We start from the raw sequence: 23,915 nt of genomic DNA, 5'->3' as shown, positions 1-23,915 counted from the left end.
ATATATACATTTTCTACTCTTGTAATCAACTTGTGTTCATTTTTTTTAATCAAGTTTTTTTGGTATTGAATGCATGTACTGTCGTCATATATGGTCATCTGTTTACCATCCATATGCTCTACATGTCCAATATTGCACATATCAAACTATACAATTGTGCAATTAGACATGCAGATTTATCAATATATATTCAGATGTTGATGTTCTTTTTCATTAATACCATGTATGCCCTCACTATATCGTGCATTCATGTACACTATTTTATTATTAATACCCAGGTGTTTATTACACATCTACTGCCCTATATATTTAGTCATTTCATCACTAATACTAGGACAGTTATGTTTATTGTCATCCATTTTGCCTATGTGGTCATATATTTAATTCCATAGACATTTTAACCTATATCCTTCAATCCAAGTAACTCTTAAAAAAATTTTTTTGAAATTACTTGTCATACTATTTGATTTAGGTCAATGTCCAAAATATTAAATTTGGATCACTCATCCATTATATATAAATATGTGTTATTAATTCACACTACATGGATTTATTTACTATGGAACTATTTAGATATCACGAGACGGAGGTGCATTTTGGAAACTTTGCACACTCATGCTGTACGGAACGGGTGTGCACCGCCTTTTACAAGACAGTCAAAGCTTGGTGTTGAAATGGTTATTACAAGTGATATTATAAAAGTTAAATCATTGTTATATAATCATTGAAGAGATTGTGTGCAATAATTTTACATTGTATTGTTTTATAGAATAAATTGACCTTCTCGCTGTGAACTTCACATCTTACTCCTCCATACCAGTTAGAAGAACTTTCTGCAAGAGAACACCTTAAACCGGTAAGATCAGTTTCTGTTTCGTAATATGAACATATTAACCCAGAAAACTTTTTAGACTGAAGTTTCTACCGTTAAGAAAACATATTTTCAGATTGCATCCCACAATAGTCAGTTTTCCTGACGCTCATGCCTATCTCTAAGCAAGTTGCTTTTAACTGTACTGTGTGCTCCGTTTCTCTTTATCTTGGTTTACAATGAGTTCTTCAGTATTAGGTGATGACTTTTTTTTTATTTGGACTAACAATTTGTCATAGGACAAGCTTTCGAGAGCTCTCCTCTCTTCCTCAGGTCAGCGATACTGATTAACAAAGGAATCTGTGGCTAAAACAGGGGTTGGAAAGCAGAAAAAAACAGATTTAGATAAGGTTGGGTGACAAAGGGATGTTTGAAGAAATTGGAAGGGTAATAAGACGGTGACAGTAACAACATGGAGGGGGAAGGGGATACTGCACGGGGGGAGAAGTTGTGGATATGAACATTGGCAGAGAGGCAGGTAGGATAATTACAAACAATTGTGATCGTGCAGCCTGCACAACACGCGGCCCGCCTGCACTCATTGTGCGGCCCGCGGCGGCTTTCCCTGTCCTCCCCCCCGAGCCCGCTTTCACCCCGTCCGCGAGCCCGCTTTCACCCCGTATATTCAACCCCCATATCTGCATTAAGCCCTCTTGTTTTGGTGTCAGTCTTATCATTCTGAGTTCAAATGTTTTCCGTTCTTGGGTGCATTTAAACATTCCATTGAGGATTTTGATTTTAAATCGGTTAGTAGCACACCCAACAAAGTAATCATTGAATACATTTGCAATGTCAGTGGGGTTTGTCAGAGTAATATCCCCCTTGGTGATATTACTTGGTTGTTGATGGTTAGGAGGCTGGAATATATTGTTGATAACCTTCCAGAAGTTAGCTGGGTTTGATGTGTTCTGGAGGAGATTGTCAGAGTAATATTGTGCTTTTGCATGTCTTGTTTGCCTTGTGCACACGTTCCGCAGGCATCTGTAGTGATTGAGATCATTGGTAGTGCCAGTTACTTTGTAGCTTTTCCACAAGGCATCCCTGAAATTAGAGTGCTATAAGGTCAATTGTAACCCACGGAAGGTGGGCCCCCCCCCGTACCCTTATTCTGCGTAGTGGAGCATGGGTATCACAGAGTTTTTTTTAAAGAACTCGGATTGGAAATAGTCGAGCGCAGAATCAGGGTCTGGAATTAAGTCGATTCTGTACCAAGGGCTGCTGGTAAGGTCCGCGAGAAAATGTTGTGGGTTAAAGGTTCTAGTGTAGAGAACTTTAGGGCTTGATTGGGGCGGTTTAATTTTCCTTACACAGTACACTATTGCATAGTCGCTGAAAATGTCAGGAAGGATACCAGAGGATTGGATTCTGCTGGGATTAGAGGAGAGAATACCAGTCTGTTTGTAATTTATACTGGTAATTTTGTTTTATCTGCAAATACTGTTTAAGATGCTCATGTAGGATACAGGATGGTAAATGTATTGATATATAATCTATGTACTTGATGCATAAAAAAATAGAAATAAGTTGCATAAAAATGGCACTATTTTGTTAACGTTTGGAGAAAAGCTTATGAAATGTGACCAGAAACAGTAGTAAAACATGCAAAATAACACACATGGTCACTTGTCGGGTTGTTCGCAAGAATATGATCATTACTTTACTGGCGTCAAATACTCACATGTCTCAAGCCCTGGAGGTTATATATACGCTTGTTTACGAATGATGTTATTGCCAGATGCCTCCTTTTTGTATTGTTTGTATTGTATTATTGTTCTTTTGCAGTCAAAATGAGCGCCATGCTGGAGACCCCCGAGATGCCAGCCGTGTTTGACGGAATGAAGCTGGCGGCGGTAGCTGCCGCTCTGTATATTATTGTGCGCTGTTTGAATCTAAAGAGCCCGACTGGTCCCCCGGAACTCGTGTTTCAGGACACTGCTTTGGCGCGCTTCCTGCTCAAATCCTGCCCGTTGCTGACCAAAGAGTGAGTGACCAAGATGCTTATTATCTACAGTCCTTCCCTGGGCCCTTATGCACTTGTAGAAATCTGTAAAAGGCAAACGTTGCTTGATTAGATTTGCTGGGAAGATGACCTGTTTTTATATTTGCAAGTTATGACCTTTTTACAGTTCATAATTTGCCCCAAAAGAAACCGAATGCCAGCATGGAGAATGTCAAATGAGTCAGGAGGCTTCCTTTTTTGGACAGTATTTGTAGCCATAACTTAATTAGCACTGCTCTGCAGCTAGCTGCCCCTCGATTTTATAGAGGAATGACACCGGTCATAAACTTTTGTTATTAAAAAAAGTCAACATTTAGCTGAAACCTTATCAATCCCTTATTTTTATCCTGAGTTTCAGAACTGCTGTGTTTCAGCAAATTATGACTTGTAGGTGAAGTGCAGGAAAAGATGAAGGTGTGTGGCAGGTGTACTATCTGGGTTTGGAGTCTCCATAATGTGGTTTGCGTGCTATTGGACTTAATGATTACATGGTCTCTCTGGCCGTTGGTTTTGCTTGTGTATTTAGACCTATTCATTCCCAGCTCAGCATTTCACAAACTATCCGTTTTGGCCTTCCCAATGGGAGATTATTTGTCATTGCCAAAGATTGACGTGATATTGACTCGGATTTGTATTCTTCTCTTAGGTACATTCCACCGCTTATCTGGGGGAAAAGCGGCCATATTCAGACCGCTCTGTATGGGAAGATGGGTAGAGTAAGCGCACCACATCCGTGTGGCATACGCAAGTACCTGATGATGCCCGATGGCGCTACAGCAACCTTTGACCTCTTTGAACCATTAACTGAACACTGCACTGGAGGTTGGTTAAAAGGGGGCGATCTGTCATTTGTTGATGGCTTTAAAGTCAAAACTTCACAAACAACCAAACTTATGTTTAATGACATTAACATTTCTCTTTAAACAAAAACAATACCACACAAACATCCCGGGCTCTGTTACTGGACTGTGTACGGTTTACATTTTGCAGGTATGAATTAGTAGTGCTTCAAACCATTTCTTCTCCTGTTTCCTTGCAGGTATAATGGCTAATTGGCATAACGCATGAAACGCAATGCCTGCATAATTAATCACCTGGTAGTTTAAGGACCACACATTTAATAAATAAAGTGTAAAATGTTCTATTAAAATGTGTTCAGATTTTTCAATGAATTTGTCACTCATTTTGTTTAATGCTCTTTCCAGATAACGTCACCATGGTCATTTGCCCTGGAATAGCCAATCACAGTGAGAAGCAGTATATCCGTACCTTTGTTGATTACGCACAGAAAAATGGCTACAGATGTTCTGTATTAAATCATCTCGGAGCCTTGCCAAATATCGAGCTCACGTCTCCACGCATGTTCACTTACGGTATGGACTTTTTTTGCGTATGATTTGATGTCAACTGATTTCTTTTCTTTTTTTTTCCCCTTAACTTTCTAGTGTTTACACTAAATCTTGGCTAGTCCCATATATTATCTTTAGGCAATTGTTGGGGGAGGGGGGCGGCCAGAACCACTTTAAATCAGTGAAATTGTTCCAACTGCTCTCAACCAGACCTACTGTGACAACTCCACATTCCTGCTGGCCTGTTTAAACCGCATTCTCAAGGAATCGCAGAGCGCCTTGGATTAGACAGCTCAGTATAGTGCGTATTAGCCAACTATGTGAAAGGTTGCAGTGTAAGTACCATGTGTTTGAATAGAGGGGGACCCCACTCACCTGTATTTAGGAATGGAAAGTCTTTTCTGAATACACAAATAACCAGGGCGAGTGGAGTTGGCTAATATTGCCTTATTTCTAGTTACATTGGCTATTGTTACATAGTAGATGAGGTTGAAAAAGACGTATGTCCATCAAGTTCAACCTATGCTAAATTTAGACAACAGATACTTTATCCTATATCTATACTTACTTATTGATCCAGAGGAAGGCAAACAAAAAACCCCAGAGTCATATCTTCCAATGATATCTCATACAGGGGAAAATAAATTCCTTCCCAATTCCAAGAATTGGCAATCGGATTATTCCCTGGATCAACATCCTTCCCATGTTTACTTATTTGGTATATCACTGTATACCTTTCCTTTCTAAAAAGATGTCCAACTTTTTTTGAACAAATCTATTGTATCTGCCATCACAGTCTCCATGGGTAATGAATTCCACGCTGTAACTGCCCTTACTGTAAAGAACCCTTTCCTGTGTTGTTGGTGAAATCGACTTTCCTCCAACTTTAAGGGATGTCCCTGAGTCCTTTGTACTGCCCGTGGGATGAATAGTTCTTTTGAAAGCGCCTTGTATTGTCCCTGAATATATGTGTATATAGTTATCATATCCCCTCTTATATAAATGTAATGTAAATAAATCTAATTTAGCTAGCCTCTCCTCATAAATTAGTCCATCCCCATTATTATTATTGTGTTGTACATCTGTCTTTGAAAAGTATTTAATCCTATTTTGTTTATTGCTTTAATATTTAGCAAAGCCGTTTATCCATTGTTTTTACATATTTCCACTGCTTTCTTTTTTTTTCTGCCTTAGTTGTTCAAATATTTACTTTATGTATTGACCATTATTGTGACAGTGCTTCAGAGTTGAAAGAAAAAATAGCATCATCCCGTCCAGGGGCTGCCGCGTTCTCCCACCCGCGCAGGGGCTGCCGCGTTCTCCCACCCGCGCAGGGCCTGCCGCGTTCTCCCACCCGCGCAGGGCCTGCCGCGTTCTCCCACCCGCGCAGGGGCTGCCGCGTTCTCCCACCCGCGCAGGGCCTGCCGCGTTCTCCCACCCGCGCAGGGCCTGCCGCGTTCTCCCACCCGCGCAGGGCCTGCCGCGTTCTCCCACCCGCGCAGGGCCTGCCGCGTTCTCCCACCCGCGCAGGGCCTGCCGCGTTCTCCCACCCGCGCAGGGCCTGTCGCGTTCTCCCACCCGCGCAGGGCCTGTCGTGTTCTCCCACCCGCGCAGGGGCTGCCGCGTTCTCCCACCCGCGCAGGGGCTGCCGCGTTCTCCCACCCGCGCAGGGGCTGCCGCGTTCTCCCACCCGCGCAGGGGCTGCCGCGTTCTCCCACCCGCGCAGGGGCTGCCGCGTTCTCCCACCCGCGCAGGGCCTGTCGCATGCAAAGGAAAAGCACGTCACTGACCATGGGATAGCTAGAACTGGTCATGTCTGTGACACTTTTTTTTTAACCCTACAGGAGTATTTTGAAACGTCTGTTAGCACACAATTGTTCTTAAAGTTTCCTTACCCATTAAATAAAATAGGTATCGCCATAAGTAAACACTTGTGATAAGCTTTTCAGACATAATCTTTCTGTCTTCCAGCTGATTGTAATTCCTTTCTGAAACTACTACTAACCACTTCCTTATTCAGAGCACTTGAGAGTAAGCTGCCTTATACATCATGTTCTTAAAGGTTTATGGAAAGCACGTAATGCATTGTTTCCACTCTGGGATTTACTTTAAAGTTTCTCTGCAGAAAATAAAATGTGTTTAAAATGATTATTATTATTTTTTTTAGATCAAAGTATATGTGGGATAAAAAGAGAGTATTTGTGAAGTTCATCTTATTCCCCTTATATTTTCATGGGGCTGCTTTTCTGTTAAACCCCTGACCCACGTGTAGCCAATGCTTTGGTTTCCCTGTTTAAGGTCCGGGCTGGTGACCCCTGGTTCCTGTGTGTTTAAGGGCTATGAAAGGGATCTTGAGTTCTGTGATTTGCCTTCTCTAGGAGGAAAAGTGCAAGCAATATCTTGGATTGCATCCTTCTAGCTACTAAATAACTTCTTCAGCATAAGAACGTGTAATGTCGTGTGCAGACTACCAACAGTCTCGCCATGCGTACCAATATTTGTTATTTTATATAGTAAAACTTATTTGTTATATAAATAGTATTTAGATTATAGTATTGATCTTTCCTGTTAGATGTATTACTAACTTTTTTTTTTTTTTGCATTGAATGAATGTGCTGCCTGTGAAAGGCAGTTTGGCCAATTGTTGTCTTAAAGCAGCAGTTTGTCAGCGGAGTGCCGTGTTGCACTGAATATGTGAAGAATGCTGCCCCACAATCTAAGTGTTACACTGCAATACTCGTGAGATACTCCCCAGTATATCCTCAAGCACACACGAGCTGGGGATAATCTGCAACGGGCAATCTATGCATTTGGAATTATTGGGGTGATGGGTGAGCTCCTCGAATCCCTTTTTTTTCTTTCTCTCAGCTGCTCCTAAAACAGAATCCTATGTAATGGATGCTCTTAACACACTGCATCTCTGCTGGTTTGTTTAAACAAACCTTTTGATGTATTTGTTTGGGTACAAGCACAGATTAAGTGATAATGTTGTACAGTACTAGGGTGCTTGCAATCGTTTCCAGATGTGTACATTTGCACGTTTGATACTGCAGTATATACTGCCAGCTTTCCTACACTATGGACAATATGAAGGAAATGCACAGACCAGATTCAGCAATACCGCTTCGATGTTCTGCTGTATCACATTTGAGAGCGGAGTTTAAAGCATTGAGTACGACTTGTCTGTAAGAAATAAAAGGAGGGGATTCATACATTTATTTAAGACTATGCATACATAAATTTTAACTACCATGTAAACTATAAGGCCCCATAAACCTTATAATCACGATATTCGGTAGATAATACAAGTCCTTCAATGCGTTTCATTGGCATGAAAACAATAACCGTTAAAAAAAAAAAAAATTTACAAATGGCTGGAGACAGCGGATTTATTTATTTTTCTTCACCAGTAACTAATTGTGCTTGCGTTTACCAAAAAACTACTATTGCTGCTGTTTGGCCCTAGGTGGAACTGCACATATAATTCATGTAAGTTGGTTTAGATATTCGGGTTACTGGCAATGCATTTCTTTAACCTAGCTGCAAAAGCTGTGTAATGATGGACAAGAAGCAAAGATTAAAAGGTTGTCGTCATGTATAACGTATTGTTGCCTTTCTCTGTGCGGACACACAATGTGTAGTTTGTGTTCATGTTTGTCACTTTGCCCGCAGGCTGTACCTGGGAGTTCGGGGCCATGGTCAGCTACATCAAGAAGACTTTCCTTCAGACGAAGCTAATTGTTGTCGGATTCAGCCTGGGAGGCAACATAGTGTGTAAATACCTGGGAGAGGCTCTGGCCAATCAGGAGAGAGTGATCTGCGGTGTCAGCGTGTGCCAGGGGTATAGCGCTTCTCGGTAAGAGCGGTAGGATATGCAGACATGTTTATATAGCAACGACTTTGTACACAGCACCTTACAGAGCATAAAGCACACCCCTCTCAGCATCAAGCAGGAGATGAGCTAGTACCCAGCATACTGCTTGTTACCTAACACACAGTATCATACAAAGGGGGGGGGGGGCTGCTAATATTCAGGATGCTATTTATGTCTTTATTTCTATAGCACCATTAATGTACCTAGTGCTTCACAGCAGTCATACACGTGACAATCATCTAAATAACAAATAATACAAATAACACAAAGAGAATAAGTGCTTCAGACATAAAAGTAACATTTGGGAAAAGGAATCCCTGCTCCGAAGAGCTTACAATCTAATTAGTATAACATTGGGGTTAAAGACCCTTATGTTATCGTGATGTATGTTGGTGGTTTTGTATTTATGGGAACCCCCCGGCCCCAAAAAATAGTTTGTGCACTCCTTTTACTAGCCTGGTGTAAAGCGAAATCCTCCGACTGTTACACATAAGTAATTTTTTCACCAGTCATGGGATATATATATATATATATATATATTTTATTTTGTAGGTATTTGCATACGGGTATGCCTTGACGTGGCATGCAGGCTTACAAATGCTTTGGCCAAAGGGTTTAACAAAACACCCTTTTTCACGAGATTATTATTTTATCTTGGCCTAATTGGTAGGAGCGCAGGGATCGTTCTTTTTGTTTTGCCGTTACACGTGTTACAGGCCCCTGGGTATAACGCTGGCTGTAGGTGGGATTGTGCTTTTGCTGAGTCCTACGTCCTGACTCCCCCTGGTGGCCTGCTGTCCGAGTCATTGTTCTGTTTGTACCTTTCGTTCACCAATTGTTTTCTCCGTTAAGTCATGAACCCTTTGAAGTATTTTTTTTTTAAATAACCAAAGTTATGGGGTGTGCCCTTGCCTGTGCTTTGCCCTTTTTAGGCCCATATTCAGTAAAGGGTGCTAAACTTTAGCCCTACCTAACTTCCATTCATTTCAATGGGCGGTTGGGTTGTGCTAAAGCGTAGCATCCTTTAGTGAATATGGGCCATAATTGGTTATTGCACGCACGTGGAGGCGGTACTTTGACCTATGCCATTTTCTGCCCATTGTTTTGTGCACTCGGACACATTCTGTGAAGATGGTGGTTGGGCTTCGTGACCACATGAAAAGGAGATCTCTGAGATTACCAAATATTTTGTACACTGGATCACAAATTATCTTTTCAATAGGTACATGTTCTATGCAACATTATGTGGCTATGAAGGATGCACTGAAGTGGCATTTTTCAATCTATTAAACAAAAATACAAATGTTTTGCTGGAATATATACATTATGGAGATATTTATTTTTGGCTGTGAACAATTGATACATTGGAAGAACCAATGCACTTTTTGAAACTTGTTTTGTTTCATTGTGAATTCAGCTGGATCATGTATAAATCCTTGTAATTAAGATCTCCATGCACAGTCGCTTGGAACCTGGAAGTAATCACTGAGAAACTTTAACTTCACTTGTTATTAAAGAGAAATGACCTCTGACCCCTTTCTGGAGCACCTGGGAGTTCTGTGTAGTGTGACCGTGTTCCCATTTATGAGAGCTAAACAGATTACAGGGAACCTAACTTGATTGATTAAAGTCTCGTTGAGGGTGACAATGTACAAGGTCTAATGATTCAATTGTTACAATTTTCAAACCGCTTTTGAAGATTGGTTGCAAAGGTGAAATGTTTACTAATTACAATGAAAACACAATCATCTCTTTGGCTAAACTTAATTATCATTTTATACCTTCACAAAAAAGATATCGATCACATTTTTAATGTATTTTGGTAAACAAAAAGTAGATGCCCAGTAATTTTTTTTTATATAACATCTATTGTATACAACTGGTGCTCAGAGGGAGGGCTATAAAAACCTGAACACCAGAATTAGTATCAGAATTAGTATGATTTAACCTCCTGATATGTATAAATAGTCAGGAAGCATGTGGCTAGCAGGGCCGCCGACAGCTTTCCCAGGGCCCAGGACTATAGTTCTATCTGCCTCCCCCCCCCATCGGTAGTCTTGCAAGCCCCATTTCACACCTCGCGTGCCCCCTCTATTTCCCTCCCTCTTCCCGTGTATTTCTCTCCCCTCTCATCTCTCATTTCCCCCCACACCCCAATACATATAAACCCCCCCCAGTACATATACAAAAAAGGGGAAGGGCTGTTGATGGCAGGTAGGTTTGGGACACACTCACTCTCACACTTTCTCTCGCGCTCTCACACGTCCTGTATAAGCTGCAGCATCCTGTATAAGTGGTTAAGATTCAAACACATTTTTTTCCCCCTGTGCAGTTGCTTATATCAGGTAGGCCCCGCCCATGAGGTAGGCCCCGCCCATGAGGTAGGCCCCGCCCATGAGGTAGGCCCTGATTGGCTCACAGGCGGCCCTGGTGGCTAGTACACAATGTTGAACACGTGTAACAGAGTGAGAGTATTTCAAACATATTGGAAAAGGCAGTTAAGGATGGCGTGACCAAAATCATGCATAAATACTGTGTGTATTCTCTATCCTATATCTATTTCTATTCCATTATCCTGTACTCCTCCCATTTTCATCCTAAAACTAATAACAAAGGGGCCGTTTAGTTGCATCTGGGGTCTAAACTTGGTAAAACAAGTGAAAGTGCCTAAAGGGTTAAATAAAGTAAGCTTAATGCAATCTGATTCAGTGCCATTAAAAACTGCCAGGAGGCAGAAAAAAGGCTCCCTTTGTATTATGGAGGCACACGGAGCGTGCACAAATTCCTTTCTCATTTCTGTCGGCCAGACATTGCCACCTTCAGTAAAAAGTGAGGTTTAGACTGACACCGATTGTGTATTACACCTTTTTTGCTAATTGGAGATTGGGCGAGGAACTAAGACCTAAAAGGAGGGGCCAGGCACCTCCAAAAAACTGTTTAATAAACTGATACTGGTGCCAGGTCTCAGCTCACCCGTATAACGGAATGGATCGGGCACCCGTATAATGGAATGGATCGGGCACCCGTATAACGGGCAGGCAGGAAACAGATTACATTTATGGAAAACAAATACATAATCACTGCTCCTCCCTTTATGGAGATGCAGCTGGGGGATTTGATTTATTTTTGCTATTGGGAAAATATCCTGAGTTATTGTTGGACACGGGAATGCAGAATCGCAGAGGTTAGGAAAATAATGTATGTTCATAGGTTGTAGTGTAAATTTTGCCGAACGTTCCAACTGTTGGCCTAGAATTGAGGTTAAATCAATGTTTGTCGTATGAACCTTCAATTGGCTTACATCTTGTCAGTACCTTGAGGCCTTGTGTGCTTCTTAGCATGTCTTCCCTGTGACTTCCTGTAACATTGACTTTGTGATTTGTAGTGCACAGGAAACCTTTCTGCAATGGGACCAGTGCCGCAGGCTTTACAACTTCCTCATGGCGGATAACATGAAGAAAATCATCCTTTCTCACAGGTGTGTGCGCGTGTCTGTTTATTCTCACAGGTGTGTGCGCGTGTCTGTTTATTCTCACAGGTGTGTGCGCGTGTCTGTTTATTCTCACAGGTGTGTGCGCGTGTCTGTTTATTCTCACAGGTGTGTGCGCGTGTCTGTTTATTCTCACAGGTGTGTGCGCATGTCTGTTTATTCTCACAGGTGTGTGCGCGTGTCTGTTTATTCTCACAGGTGTGTGCGCATGTCTGTTTATTCTCACAGGTGTGTGCGCGTGTCTGTTTATTCTCACAGGTGTGTGCGCATGTCTGTTCTCACAGGTGTGTGCGCGTGTCTGTTTATTCTCACAGGTGTGTGCGCGTGTCTGTTTATTCTCACAGGTGTGTGCGCGTGTCTGTTTATTCTCACAGGTGTGTGCGCGTGTCTGTTTATTCTCACAGGTGTGTGCGCGTGTCTGTTTATTCTCACAGGTGTGTGCGCGTGTCTGTTATATAGATATATAGCTGAGCTAATGAGAGCATTTTATTTGATCACAACTTTTGTAGCTAATGTTTGTGCAATTGTAGGCTTTCAAAGAGCATAAAGTATCTTTTGCTTTAAGCCTGACTCTTAATTTCCCAATTCATTTTCTTGTGGGACATATTAATAATGGCAGCACAAAACTTGGTGTTTCATATTCATTAGACATTGTTTAACTGTTCTATATTGGTGCAATAAAATATCCATCCCTGTAACATTTGGAAAGAAGTCACAGAATTAAAGACGCCATCCCAGAATTTTAAAAATATTTCTTATTTGTTTTTAATATATAGAATAGAAGCAGGGGGGCTGGACCCTGTTCATTTTAGCTCCGGGCACCCCCTACTTCCGGAGATACCACCAAAATAGGTGCCGGTAACTACTCCGGCTCAGAAAGCGGGGATTTCAGGTTTGAAGCTCTCGCTTCACATGGGCCAATAGGGAGCCGCACCAGTGACATCACGGCTTCCTATTGGTCCTCAGAGCCTGAGAGCTCCGAACAGTGGCCATATTTTGAACCCTGCTTGCTGAAGGGAGCTGCTATCGGCACCTTATTCACAGGTAAGTATCTCAGGAAGCAGAGGGGTACCCGTAGCTGAAATTAACGGGATTCTGCTCCGGAGACCCCCTGCTTTTGTGTATATGCATATACATACAAAACAAAAATGTTTAGGGCACTCAAATTGGTACCTTAGTATTTGGGGTGCTTGCAGTGCAGCCAGGATCGCCATCCAGCAACAAAAACAGATACAACAGTCCAAACGATCCGCAGCACTCGCTGGTTAGTACCAAACGTGGAACACTTTAATTTATATCACAAGCATCGGTGGTACATACAGGACGGAGCGACGTTTTGGACCTCCCGGTCCTTTATCAAGCTTTTTTGGATTGTAGATAGAGAGAGATATTCCCTTGGATTGTCCCTTTAAAACCTGCAGGAGAGCCTTAGATACAAAATGCTATTTCTTCAGAGGTTACCTTGTAAAATACACTGCCGTGTTAAATGGGCTATTCAGTCAGGCAAACATGTCCTAAAGGTCACCTAAAAGTCTGCTTTTCTGTGTATTTGCAGCTAGAATTCGTGGTTATAATCCCTGCCAGGTTTTCTTTGTTAAACGATATTCCGACGGATATTGCAGTTGAATTTAGCATCCTGAATTTAACTTTGTTATTAAATAAGCGCTTGGCTTGTGGGTCATTACGTCCCTAGCGACCGTATTGCTTTCTTCTTGGCAGCTCTGATATACAGTAGATGCCATGTGGCGGACTGTAAAGTTTAAGATAGTTGTTCCTATAGGATATGGTGAGGTCAAAGAGCTGCCAAGTCTGCTTCATTTCTGCTTTTGTATATCTGCATTTTTCATATAAAATCATCTCGCCCCTTCTGAAGGAAAACTTTAGATTAAATTCTCCAATTTCCGTCATATCCTAGTTCCATTGTCTCGTAATCGTGTGGGGATAAATGGCACATGACACCAGCATACTTACTGCTAAAGATACCCATGGCCTTTTATCATTTCATGTAGCCAATTTAACTCATTCACTATGTGATGGCTGTTAGACACTTATTTACAAGATGCCTAGTCTATATCCGCCGATCTGTCCCTTTCTGGCAGAAATCGTCCATTTAAGTAAATGAGAAGTTTTGTCTGTAAATGATCGGTTGATGTAGAAAAAGCCCCTAAATTATGTCAAGAGAAAAAATGAATTTGTAAGATAATCTGATAATCACCTGGGTTTGTGTGTGTGAAATAAAATAACCTATTTTATACAATATCTCCATCTCTGTTTTGATAGACTTTAATGTAAAACCTTGTTTCCCAGTTACTATTTCTGAAGAGGTTTTGCTTTTTGGTACTGAAGCACTCTGTCTAATTTGCAATGAGTGTAAGAAAATTTGTCAAGCGATGTTGTATTCTCTGTCTCTTTATTAGACAAGCGATGTTGTATTCTCTGTCTCTTTATTAGACAAGCGATGTTGTATTCTCTGTCTCTTTATTAGACAAGCAATGTTGTATTCTCTGTCTCTTTATTAGACAAGCGATGTTGTATTCTCTGTCTCTTTATTAGACAAGCGATGTTGTATTCTCTGTCTCTTTATTAGACAAGCGATGTTGTATTCTCTGTCTCTTTATTAGACAAGCGATGTTGTATTCTCTGTCTCTTTATTAGACAAGCGATGTTGTATTCTCTGTCTCTTTATTAGACAAGCGATGTTGTATTCTCTGTCTCTTTATTAGACAAGCGATGTTGTATTCTCTGTCTCTTTATTAGACAAGCGATGTTGTATTCTCTGTCTCTTTATTAGACAAGCGATGTTGAATTCTCTGTCTCTTTATTAGACAAGCGATCTTTGGTGATGGCAATAAAGTGAATGAAATCCTGGAGGACATGGACATAAGTCGACTCTACACAGCAACTTCGCTCATGCAGATTGATGATACGGTGATGAGGTGGGTAGTATAATATCGCTCATGCAGGTGGGTGATACTGTGATGAGGGGGTATAATATCGCTCATACAGGTGGGTGATGCTGTGATGAGGTGGGTAGTATAATATCGCTCATGCAGGTGGGTGATGCTGTGATGAGGTGGGTAGTATAATATCGCTCATGCAGGTGGGTGATGCTGTGATGAGGTGGGTAGTATAATATCGCTCATGAAGGTGGGTGATACTGTGATGAGGGGGTATAATATCGCTCATGCAGTTTATCACCGTGCATTTGATCATTGCAAAGACCATATGAAGCCAGGCTATAGCTGCCAGCTGTAACATCAGTAATGTATTTGACCGGAAGAGGGCTTTTTATTTATAAATTAGTTTCCTACACTTATTTTTGTCACAATAAACTAGCATAGGATATATACAGAATTGACATGAGTTTTTCTGAATTGAAAAAAAAAATCAAAATATATATACAGTATTATTAATTAGAATGGTTATGACCTATACAATCCTTGTCTCTTAATACAATAAAAAATTGTACGGTAATAACTTTTTACACACATTTTTAGAAAGTTCCATGGTTACCAGTCTCTCCAGGAGTATTATGAAGCGGAAAGCTGCATTCGCTATCTGCACAACGTAAGTTAATAACAATGTGTTGTACCGATCGCGTGTCGCCCTGCACATTGCGTTGCGAACTGGTGTCGATGTGCCGGAACTGATTTGTCTTCAGTTATTTACTTGTGTCTCTGTTCTCGCGCAGATCCGTGTCCCTCTCATTCTGGTGAACGCGGTAGATGACCCTCTCGTACATGACAGCTTGTTATCCATCCCAAAGACCCTTGCTGGTCAGTAAATTGTTTCATTTTTCACCACCAGCTTTACACCCAGAAGATGTAACTCATTTGGCCAGTTTGAAACATAACTTCATCAATTTAGAAAGAGGTAATAAATCCAGCACACTTAATAAAAATAAACTGAATAAACAAAATAATTGCTTAAAAAAGTAAAAATGCAGCTTAAACAAAATTAGAAAAGAGGGTTTTAAGACCGTGTGCACAGCTGGATGCACGATCCTATAATCGCATTTAGCATTAATTAATTTCCTTATCTAACCTTTTTTACGCAACGTCAAATTATTTTGCTGCACAATAGAGGTAAGACTGTAACCCTGTTACGTAGCCCAAGAACGCCACTATCCCAATACCGAATCTGGAGAGGAGAGGCAGTATTATTATTTCCGACCGCTGTCGCACAATAAGGACGGCAATCTTTCACCATTATTGCCTCGAGAGAAACTTGATGCTGATTTATTTTGATAAAGGAAATGGTTTAATTTGTTGCATCCTACAGTGACCTACATGCACGTCTCTGATTGGATTTGTTTTCTGCTTTCTCTGCTGGCCTAACAGGAAATAAGGAAAATGTCATGGTGGTGTTACCGCTCCATGGGGGGCACCTCGGCTTCTTTGAGGGGGCAGTACTTTTTCCTGAGCCGCTGACCTGGATGGACAAGCTTTTGGTGCAGTACTCCAATGCCATCTGTCAGTGGGAGAGAAATAAATCTCAGTGCTCAGATGTGGCACAAGCGGAGCCTGAACATGAGTAACGAGCACTTACATCATCTTTCCAAAGACTCCAGATTTATCTGCAGAACTATATTTTTGTGAAATTCTTCATTTCTTTCTTGCTGTTGGCTACTGTACGTCATTAAAATGGGTCTGTCCACCTTCACTCTGCTCGCACTACCAGGGAAGAGGCCATGTGGCCACTGTGAGCGGATTCCGCGTGTGGATTCCCCTTCTGTCTGTTACTTTATTGCTTGTCCTTTTGTTTTTTTGCTGTTCTTTGTAGCGGGCCCGTTCTGCACATATATTTCCATTTATATTTCTCTGTTTTGTTAAGTCAAAATGATATTGAAATGCGCTAAAGTAATGTTGGCTTCGAACTGGTTCCTGGGAAACCAAACACAGCTGGGCCCAGATTCACAAAACGGTGCAAAGTCTTAGTTTCTTCTGAATGAGTAAAGGTGTGCTAAAACTTAGCACCCTTTTGTGAATGTGGACCTTGGTGTGCAAGTTACTTTTCTGGGTGAGTCTTCTGATAATTAATAAGCCATTTCCAAAGGCTAAGGAAACAAAACCTAAAAGTTTGAGCTGTATATGTGGAGTAGCGGAGTGCTACCTGATTTATTGCACTAGTCGTCAACCTTTGCACATATTTGCAAGGAGATATTCCATGGTTTCAACGGTAAGTTATTGAAAGTTCAGCGTCTGGTTTGTGATATTACAATTGACCAAAAAAGTTGCGTTCTACGTGCTCTAGTTTGTCATTTTCAGTGCTCTGGCATGTAGGAAAAATGTCTCTACGTTCTCATTTAAATTGTTTATTTAGCTTTCTTCTTTGAGGCAGAGGGAACAACCAGCAAAACAGTGGCTGGGTGTTTCTAAACGTGTAAATCACACACGTGCAATTTTATTTATTATAGGAAGGAGTTGTTTCTAACTGCACTTATTTTCCCATTTCACCAAAGCTGTGCAACTATTTGGGTTGTTTGCGGTGATTTATATTGGACCATTATTACAAATATGATTTATATGTTGTACTCAAGCTTTTTAGACAATGTAGGTCCCTTTCCAGGACACATTTCCACCATTGGTTGTGTATTACAGCCCTAGGAAAGTCTGAAGAATTCTTGTAATGTACTATACGTACAAACATGGTGGTTCAAGCTATTTTTTCTTCAAAAACTATTTCATACGAAGGTATAGTTGATGCTGTCCTTTCTGACTGGCACTTTACTACTGCGACTTACGTTCTGTTTTGAATAACTACGTCTGTCTTAAAAAATAAAAATAGAAAAATACGAGTTTTGAGACCACATATGTTGGTCTCTTATAGTGTGCCGGTCCACCCTAGTTCTTCCTCGCTACCAGTTCAGGGCTTACTATGCTCTGCCTGGTCAGGTCCTGTATTTCAGACACTTGGTAGGTGTCGGTGTAGTGTGGATATCTTTGCTTTGTAGTATAGCCACCGATGGCCCTTCTGTTTAGTTAACCATATTCGGTAAGAAACGCACAGGTTAGTGTTCCCATGTGATTGTGTTGGTAAATACTTGGGTTTTCCCTTATTCCTTAGAATAAGCTGCTTCTGGTTAAAATAAGTAAGGAAATATACTGCTGGAAAGTGAACAAATGATAACTTCTGCTTTTTGTGGTTTATGTCTAAAAAATTATATTTGCGACGTTTCACTTTTATATATTGTACTGATTAATGCCTCACGTGTACTCCTTTCCGATTCGCACTTTATCTCGGCCGCTTTGTGCTGGAGGCGCCATTGAGTACGTTTGCTGTTCTGCTGGTTGATTCTTACGCACATTTTTCTCATGAAACATTTTCTTTCTTTCTGTTCAGTAGAGCAATATTGAATGATACTTTTAAGCACATCTGCATATGACTGGTAGGTTTATTTACCAGATCAGTAAACATAAAGCTCATTTTGCCTTAAATCACCATTTGTTATCCATGTTATATGTATGCTGTGTGGTTACTGAAGTCAGACTATCAGAGGTCGTGCAATCTGCCTTATACATTGAATCCGTAGTGAGATTGCAACGGACCATTATTTGGTAAGCCTACTTGCCCTTTGCCAAAATACACAGAGAAACAAGATCGGCCCATATTTACTAAGCAGTCTTATGCGATAACACACCTGCCATTGCTGGAACACACTTTACAACCCATTGACGTCCGTGGATTGTATGGTGCCTTAAAAGGAGCACACCAAGCTATGCGTTTTGGTTTTAATATGCACTAAAAAAATAAGTGAATTGAAGCAGAGTGTCTCCAGAGCTGAACCCCATTAATCTCAGCTCCAGGGGAACCGTCTTTCGCCTCCTTAGGGGTGCTGGTATCTCGGCGCGGTTTAAATGCTACTGTTACGCGGGCCGATAGGAAGCTGCACCAGATATTTGTTTTTCTAAACCAAATGGCTTGGACTGCCTCTAATTCAGAAGACTGCCTTGTAAATACGGACCCCAGTGTCATTGGGTTCATTATGGGTTTGTATGCCAGGTAAGCAGTCTCTATAATGAAAGGTGTCATTGGAATCCCTGAATACTCCTCATTGTGCAGATGTGTCAAACTTACCTGGTCATCGCTCTCCGTGCGGACGCTTTTCTCTAGCAAGTATAGAATTATATAGAGCGCGAGACGTTTTCTTACTGTGGAGTTACTGGAAAGGTTGTAGTCTATGGATATGCTACAGCAGAATGTGTTTCCTGCTTAGGACGTTATAAAACGTGGTTCTAAGTAACGTACATGGTTATGTTTGCAGAAGTATTGAGATGTTTTCTTTTCATTGTGTTTCTGCGTTCTCCCTGTTGTACATGCTTGTGTTTTTTTTCTGTGGTTTAAAACTCAGGGATAGTACTACTGCCATTCACCAAAGTGTTACTGGTTCAACTGAGGAACTATTAATAATTACAGAAAGTTGGTGTGTATTTTGGACAGATTCAATACGTGCTTTTTTTTGTTTTTGTTTAAATAAGTTGCTTTATTTAAATTATAGCTTGTCAGAACTGCCGTGACACTTAATAACAGAATAAAAGCGTTAGCAGGTGATGGGTAGGGCGCTGCCAGTTTTGGGCTAGTACAGACACATTCTCTTCATTGTCAATAACATTGGATTTGGGATTCGTAAAGTTGACGACAATCCCTAAATTTATTTGATGAAGGGAACACTAGTTGCCTAATTTTAATAGTTTGATGGTTGATCCATGTTCCTTTTTCAGTTGCATTGTTATTTTCCTAATCTGCAAGAGCTTCTAAATAAAAATACAGAAATGTACTAATCCGTGTAATATATGGGGCAGAGTGTAGAACTTAAGATTTCTTTACACTGTTGAACCTTGACTGGTTTGTTAAATTGTACAAATTAGTGCAATTGGTGTGTGCTAAATATATAACCAGATAAACCATAGCAGAACTATATGCCTTTGCTTACGTTCTGTCACAGCACTTATTACATAATCTTTATTGTACATCATCAATCCCTGTTTTTTGTTTATCAATATTTATTTGCCACCTGATATTTTAGTGCTTTCCCGATTTTTATTGGCTTTTGTTCCTTCTTAAACATACAGACGGTTAACCCCGGTTATGTTTTTGCTACTGCATCAGGATAATATTGACAACATTTATTTTGTTATCAATGTCATGGATCTTGGGGCTTATTACCAAACCCCAATAGCTGTAGCGAACAAAGGAAATCCATGAATGTCAATGACCCGGAGTCATGAAGCCGCGATGGGGATGTGGCGGTAACTGCTATTTAAGTTCATTGCCGTTACTACAAGTTTGGGCGCCATGTCCTCATCGCGGCTTCTTGATTCTCTGCCAACGCGCTTCCCACGTGCTCTGCAGCGAAACGAGTTTGTCACGTTTCATAAAGCAAGTCTGTGACAAATTGGAATCTGTAGAACTGGCTTTATTTTGGGCAGGTTTTACTAAAAACCCCTAATCACCATTAGAGCGGCTCTAAGAGCCTCTCTTAGATAGATATATTGTCTTAGTAATGTAGTTAAAATGATATCCTGGTTCACCCACACTTCAGTTAAAACCTTTTCCCCGCAGCGTGCTGAAGTGCGTAATAGCCTTGTGAGCAGTAATAGCTTCACCTTTTTGTAGTATTTTGTACAGTAAACAAAAAAATCTTCCATTTTGAATAAATAAATGTTTAATAGTAGGCTTATACCATGAGGTAATATCTACAACTGTAAGTGAATGCAGTTGAGAACGTGCCCTTTTCTATGGTTACTTACAGTGCAATCCTTCGTTTAACATGGGATTAAGCAGAAGAAATATAGTCTGAAAGCTTGTCTACATCACGTGTGTTTATGCGCAAGAGACGTAATTATATTTCCTGCATCACTATATTATCCATAAAAAAACCTTCAGGATTTATTCGTACAGTTTTTCTTGTATAATGCAGTTTAACTTGTAGCCCTATTTTGTGTCATAATGGAGAATAAAATAAACTGCTGCGAACTTGAAAATATTTCTCAAGCGGAGCTTCATATCAAACAGTTCATACTTTCTTTTTGAATATTTTGTACACGAAGCATCTTTGGCAGGCGACCCTTTTTAGCTTCTGTTAATCTACTTCACTAATGTATGCAAAGTAGATTGAAATGTCAAAAGCAAATTAATTAATTTGATCCTATTTATATGTAAACCGCCTAAATTCATACAGACCAGTCTGAGACCATTTCTATGCTGCTCAGACACGGTAATACAGTCTTTACAGATGCACAGCTTTGCCATCTCGATGACTCGCACACAATGTGTAGGTGTCCTGGAATTTAGTACATTTCAAGGTATTATTTTGTGTGCAACTCTACTATATGTTCTGAGCAACATGAAGCCTTAAAAGTACGAGGCTGGTCAGCTCTCCCTCGTGAGATGAAAGGGGAGCTTCGCCAAGCGCTGATACATGGTATCGCACCCTGATCAGACGTTAACGGCCAATGTCAAATAACACTATTGACGCCTGATACCCTGCATTGGCGCCTAGTGAATCCTGACCCTGGCATCTGCCACAAGCCCTCCTCCTGCGCTCACTCACAGCCCATTCAAGGCAGTTGGCACCAGAAGCTATCTTATGGCCGAATACTGCTTAGTAAATATGGCCCTAAATGTTTGAAAGCTCTACAAAGGCAATTGTGTGTCTCACGGGGCATGGAATATACAGGTAGGTTTGTGCAGGGATAGATACAAAAGGCGTTGGCTAATGTTTTTGTAAAGTGAAGTCTGGTTTGATTTGTTGATCTGGTATAATATCTGAATGCATTACTTGTCCTACAAACAATTCTTCCTCTTGATCAGTTTGTTTTTGTTCATGCGACTGAAATGTGCGGGAGAACAATATAAAGATTGTTTTGCAATCGGGGGGACGGAGATGTACGATCATACATATAAAACATGTATCTGCACAGGCGTTTTGTTTCATTTGCTGGTGAAATCAAAAGGCACAATAATTTTCAATAGGGCAGCATTTATGGTGATGTAAACATGGAATGTCGGGGTATAATGGTTACGTTTTTGGAGGTGCCTGAAACTTTTCATTTAAAAAAAAAAAAAAAAAAAAAGATTGTGTGGTAAGTGGATTGGGTTTTGTTTTAAGTACTCCATCCACCATCAAGGGGTTAAGTCTCAAACGCAAATTATTTTTGATTGAAAATGTAAAATGACTCAATTACAGCATTTTTATGGTTTTGAGCAACATCTGGAGTGATCCTTGGTGACCGTACCCCTGTAAGAAGGTACTTTGTCACGCTCTGCAAAGCTTGCTCCATTTCTGCTGCATGCCCCAAGCCTTTTATAGCTAGTCAAGAGAACCTTTTTTACAATCAAATTGGGCATACGAAGAAAAATTGAGCTTTTTTTGGAGCAAGCCATATATCTACAGAATATAGATTTCTGTCCAGGTGCTGCATTTGTGATCTGCTGAGATTTCCCAGCGAGTACATAGCTATATACTGTATCACCAATTCTCCTGCTATATACTGTATCACCAATTCTCCTGCTATATACTGTATCACCAATTCTCCTGCTAACAGAATGTATTAAAAACATGAGAGATTTCTGAAAATGTTTTCTAACATCTTATGGTGAACAATAGGAAGACTCTTTTTATTCATCTTTTAAAACTTGACTTTGCATAGTTATATTCCAATAATTTTTTTCTCAAACCAACTGCCTTACTACGCAGGGAAAGAATGTGTGTGGGTGTGTAACACTGGGAATATTTGATGCTGTCATTGTGTTCTTCAGCGTCGTTGGCTTGCTCCTGGGCATTAACAAAAACTTCAACTTTCTTATACTACTTTTGGAACTTAAATGCTGCCCTGGAAAGGTTTAGTTTGTGTACTTGAACCCTAGGACTGCCATGTCCTGTAAGTATTGCGAACAAGCAAGGGAGGGACCAGTCACTTCGAGTGATTAAGATTTGCAACTAGCAATGCAAGTTAGATAGATGGATATCTATCCTGTTTACCTTAAATAAAACAGTGTCTTTCTTTTTGCTTTTCATTTGTATTCCTTTCTTTAATTTACTTTGGTGTGGTCTGTCTATACCACAAAATCAATGAGAAAATACCATTTTGTCAACCAACTGAATATGATGAAATAAAAAACACATTTTGATTCATGTATTTGTGTATATCTTGGTGTTATTAAAAATATTCAAATCTTATACTCTGTGCCGTGCCAATGTGGGGTGCATTGTGGCACCAATTGGCTCTGATGGGAATTTCAGCAGTTCCTATGGCGGTATGCCATGGTTATAAAAGCATGTTCCCAAATTTGGGCTACCTACTGAACATGTTCCCTATGATGGAGAAGAAATCGGCTTTAATCATTATGTAACGGTGTTTCCCCCACCCAATCGCAGATAGGGGCCATTACAGGGTGTGTGGTGTACCTTTTCTGTGAACGGACTCACACATGGCCGTGTGAGTTTAGATTTCTGGGATTTTATATAGTCATATCTCTGCTATTGGAGTATTGGTGACACGGTGTCATGGGGCATGAAGTGTTTTTGTGACTTATGAGCTTCATTTACCCCTGCACATCCCTACACCATTGTGTGTACCCTATAGGACTGGTTTTAGTTGACTGCCTTCACAGTCATTGTTTCATACTGACCAGTGTTGTATCTTTATACCACCTTGTGCTCCCCTACTCGATTCCTTGTGTGGTGCATACCTGCTGGCAACAGGAGGTCTGAGGTCGTCCGCGATGACTTGGACACAGGAACAGGCTTCTGGGGTTCATACCCCACAATACTTAGCAGTGCAGCACAATACTTAGCAGTGCAGTGCCTCCATCTGCCGTAGGCTCCAGGGAAATGAAAATGATCTCCCACACGGTAGAACTGATTACCTTTTGCCCCAGTTAGATCACACACCAGGTCGGAGGTATATTGCAAAACGAGAACGGTTTATTACTACAGTCTGCAGTAACACAACAGGTACTACGCAGTCTTCTGCCGAATACAGTCTCTCAGATCAGTTATCACTGAAGATGGTCCCTGGACCGCCACTACAGCCGTCCTAGCTCTTCCCCACCTCCCTGGCAGAGGTATTGGTCCACACTCACTCCTCCCCGTAGGGAAGAGCACATGGGAAGGCCCCCAATCTCGGGCTCCCAGTCGTGTGACCTGCCTTCCTCAGAGGGAAGGAACAACTAACTTTAGGGCTGTCCTGCCCTTAAGTACAGCCAGAAGGCGGGCACCCTGTTGTCCCAGCTACAACAGCATGTACCACACCCTGCTGTCACTCCTACAACAGGATGTACCACACCCTGCTGTCACTCCTACAACAGGATATACCCCACCCTGCTGT

General features: G+C 41.0%; 1 protein-coding gene across 1 annotated transcript in view; it reads left to right on the top strand.

Annotated features, from left to right (window-relative positions):
* The window catches only part of ABHD2 (abhydrolase domain containing 2, acylglycerol lipase), a 34,022-nt gene extending 11,300 nt beyond the window's left edge, over positions 1-22,722 (top strand). The window contains exons 2-11 of the mRNA XM_075575180.1: positions 770-856; positions 2,654-2,852; positions 3,517-3,692; positions 4,076-4,243; positions 7,892-8,075; positions 11,479-11,571; positions 14,409-14,519; positions 15,081-15,150; positions 15,275-15,359; positions 15,924-22,722. Coding sequence (XP_075431295.1) covers positions 2,659-2,852; positions 3,517-3,692; positions 4,076-4,243; positions 7,892-8,075; positions 11,479-11,571; positions 14,409-14,519; positions 15,081-15,150; positions 15,275-15,359; positions 15,924-16,120 — 1,278 coding nt within the window. The 5' untranslated portion in view covers positions 770-856; positions 2,654-2,658 and the 3' untranslated portion in view covers positions 16,121-22,722. The remainder of the gene's footprint in view (positions 1-769; positions 857-2,653; positions 2,853-3,516; positions 3,693-4,075; positions 4,244-7,891; positions 8,076-11,478; positions 11,572-14,408; positions 14,520-15,080; positions 15,151-15,274; positions 15,360-15,923) is intronic.
* Positions 22,723-23,915: the final 1,193 nt, after the last annotated feature.

This window comes from Ascaphus truei, chromosome 18 (assembly GCF_040206685.1).
Source record: "Ascaphus truei isolate aAscTru1 chromosome 18, aAscTru1.hap1, whole genome shotgun sequence".
In the NCBI taxonomy this organism is placed as follows: Eukaryota; Metazoa; Chordata; class Amphibia; order Anura; family Ascaphidae; genus Ascaphus; species Ascaphus truei.
This window is presented reverse-complemented; position numbering and strand designations above follow the sequence as displayed.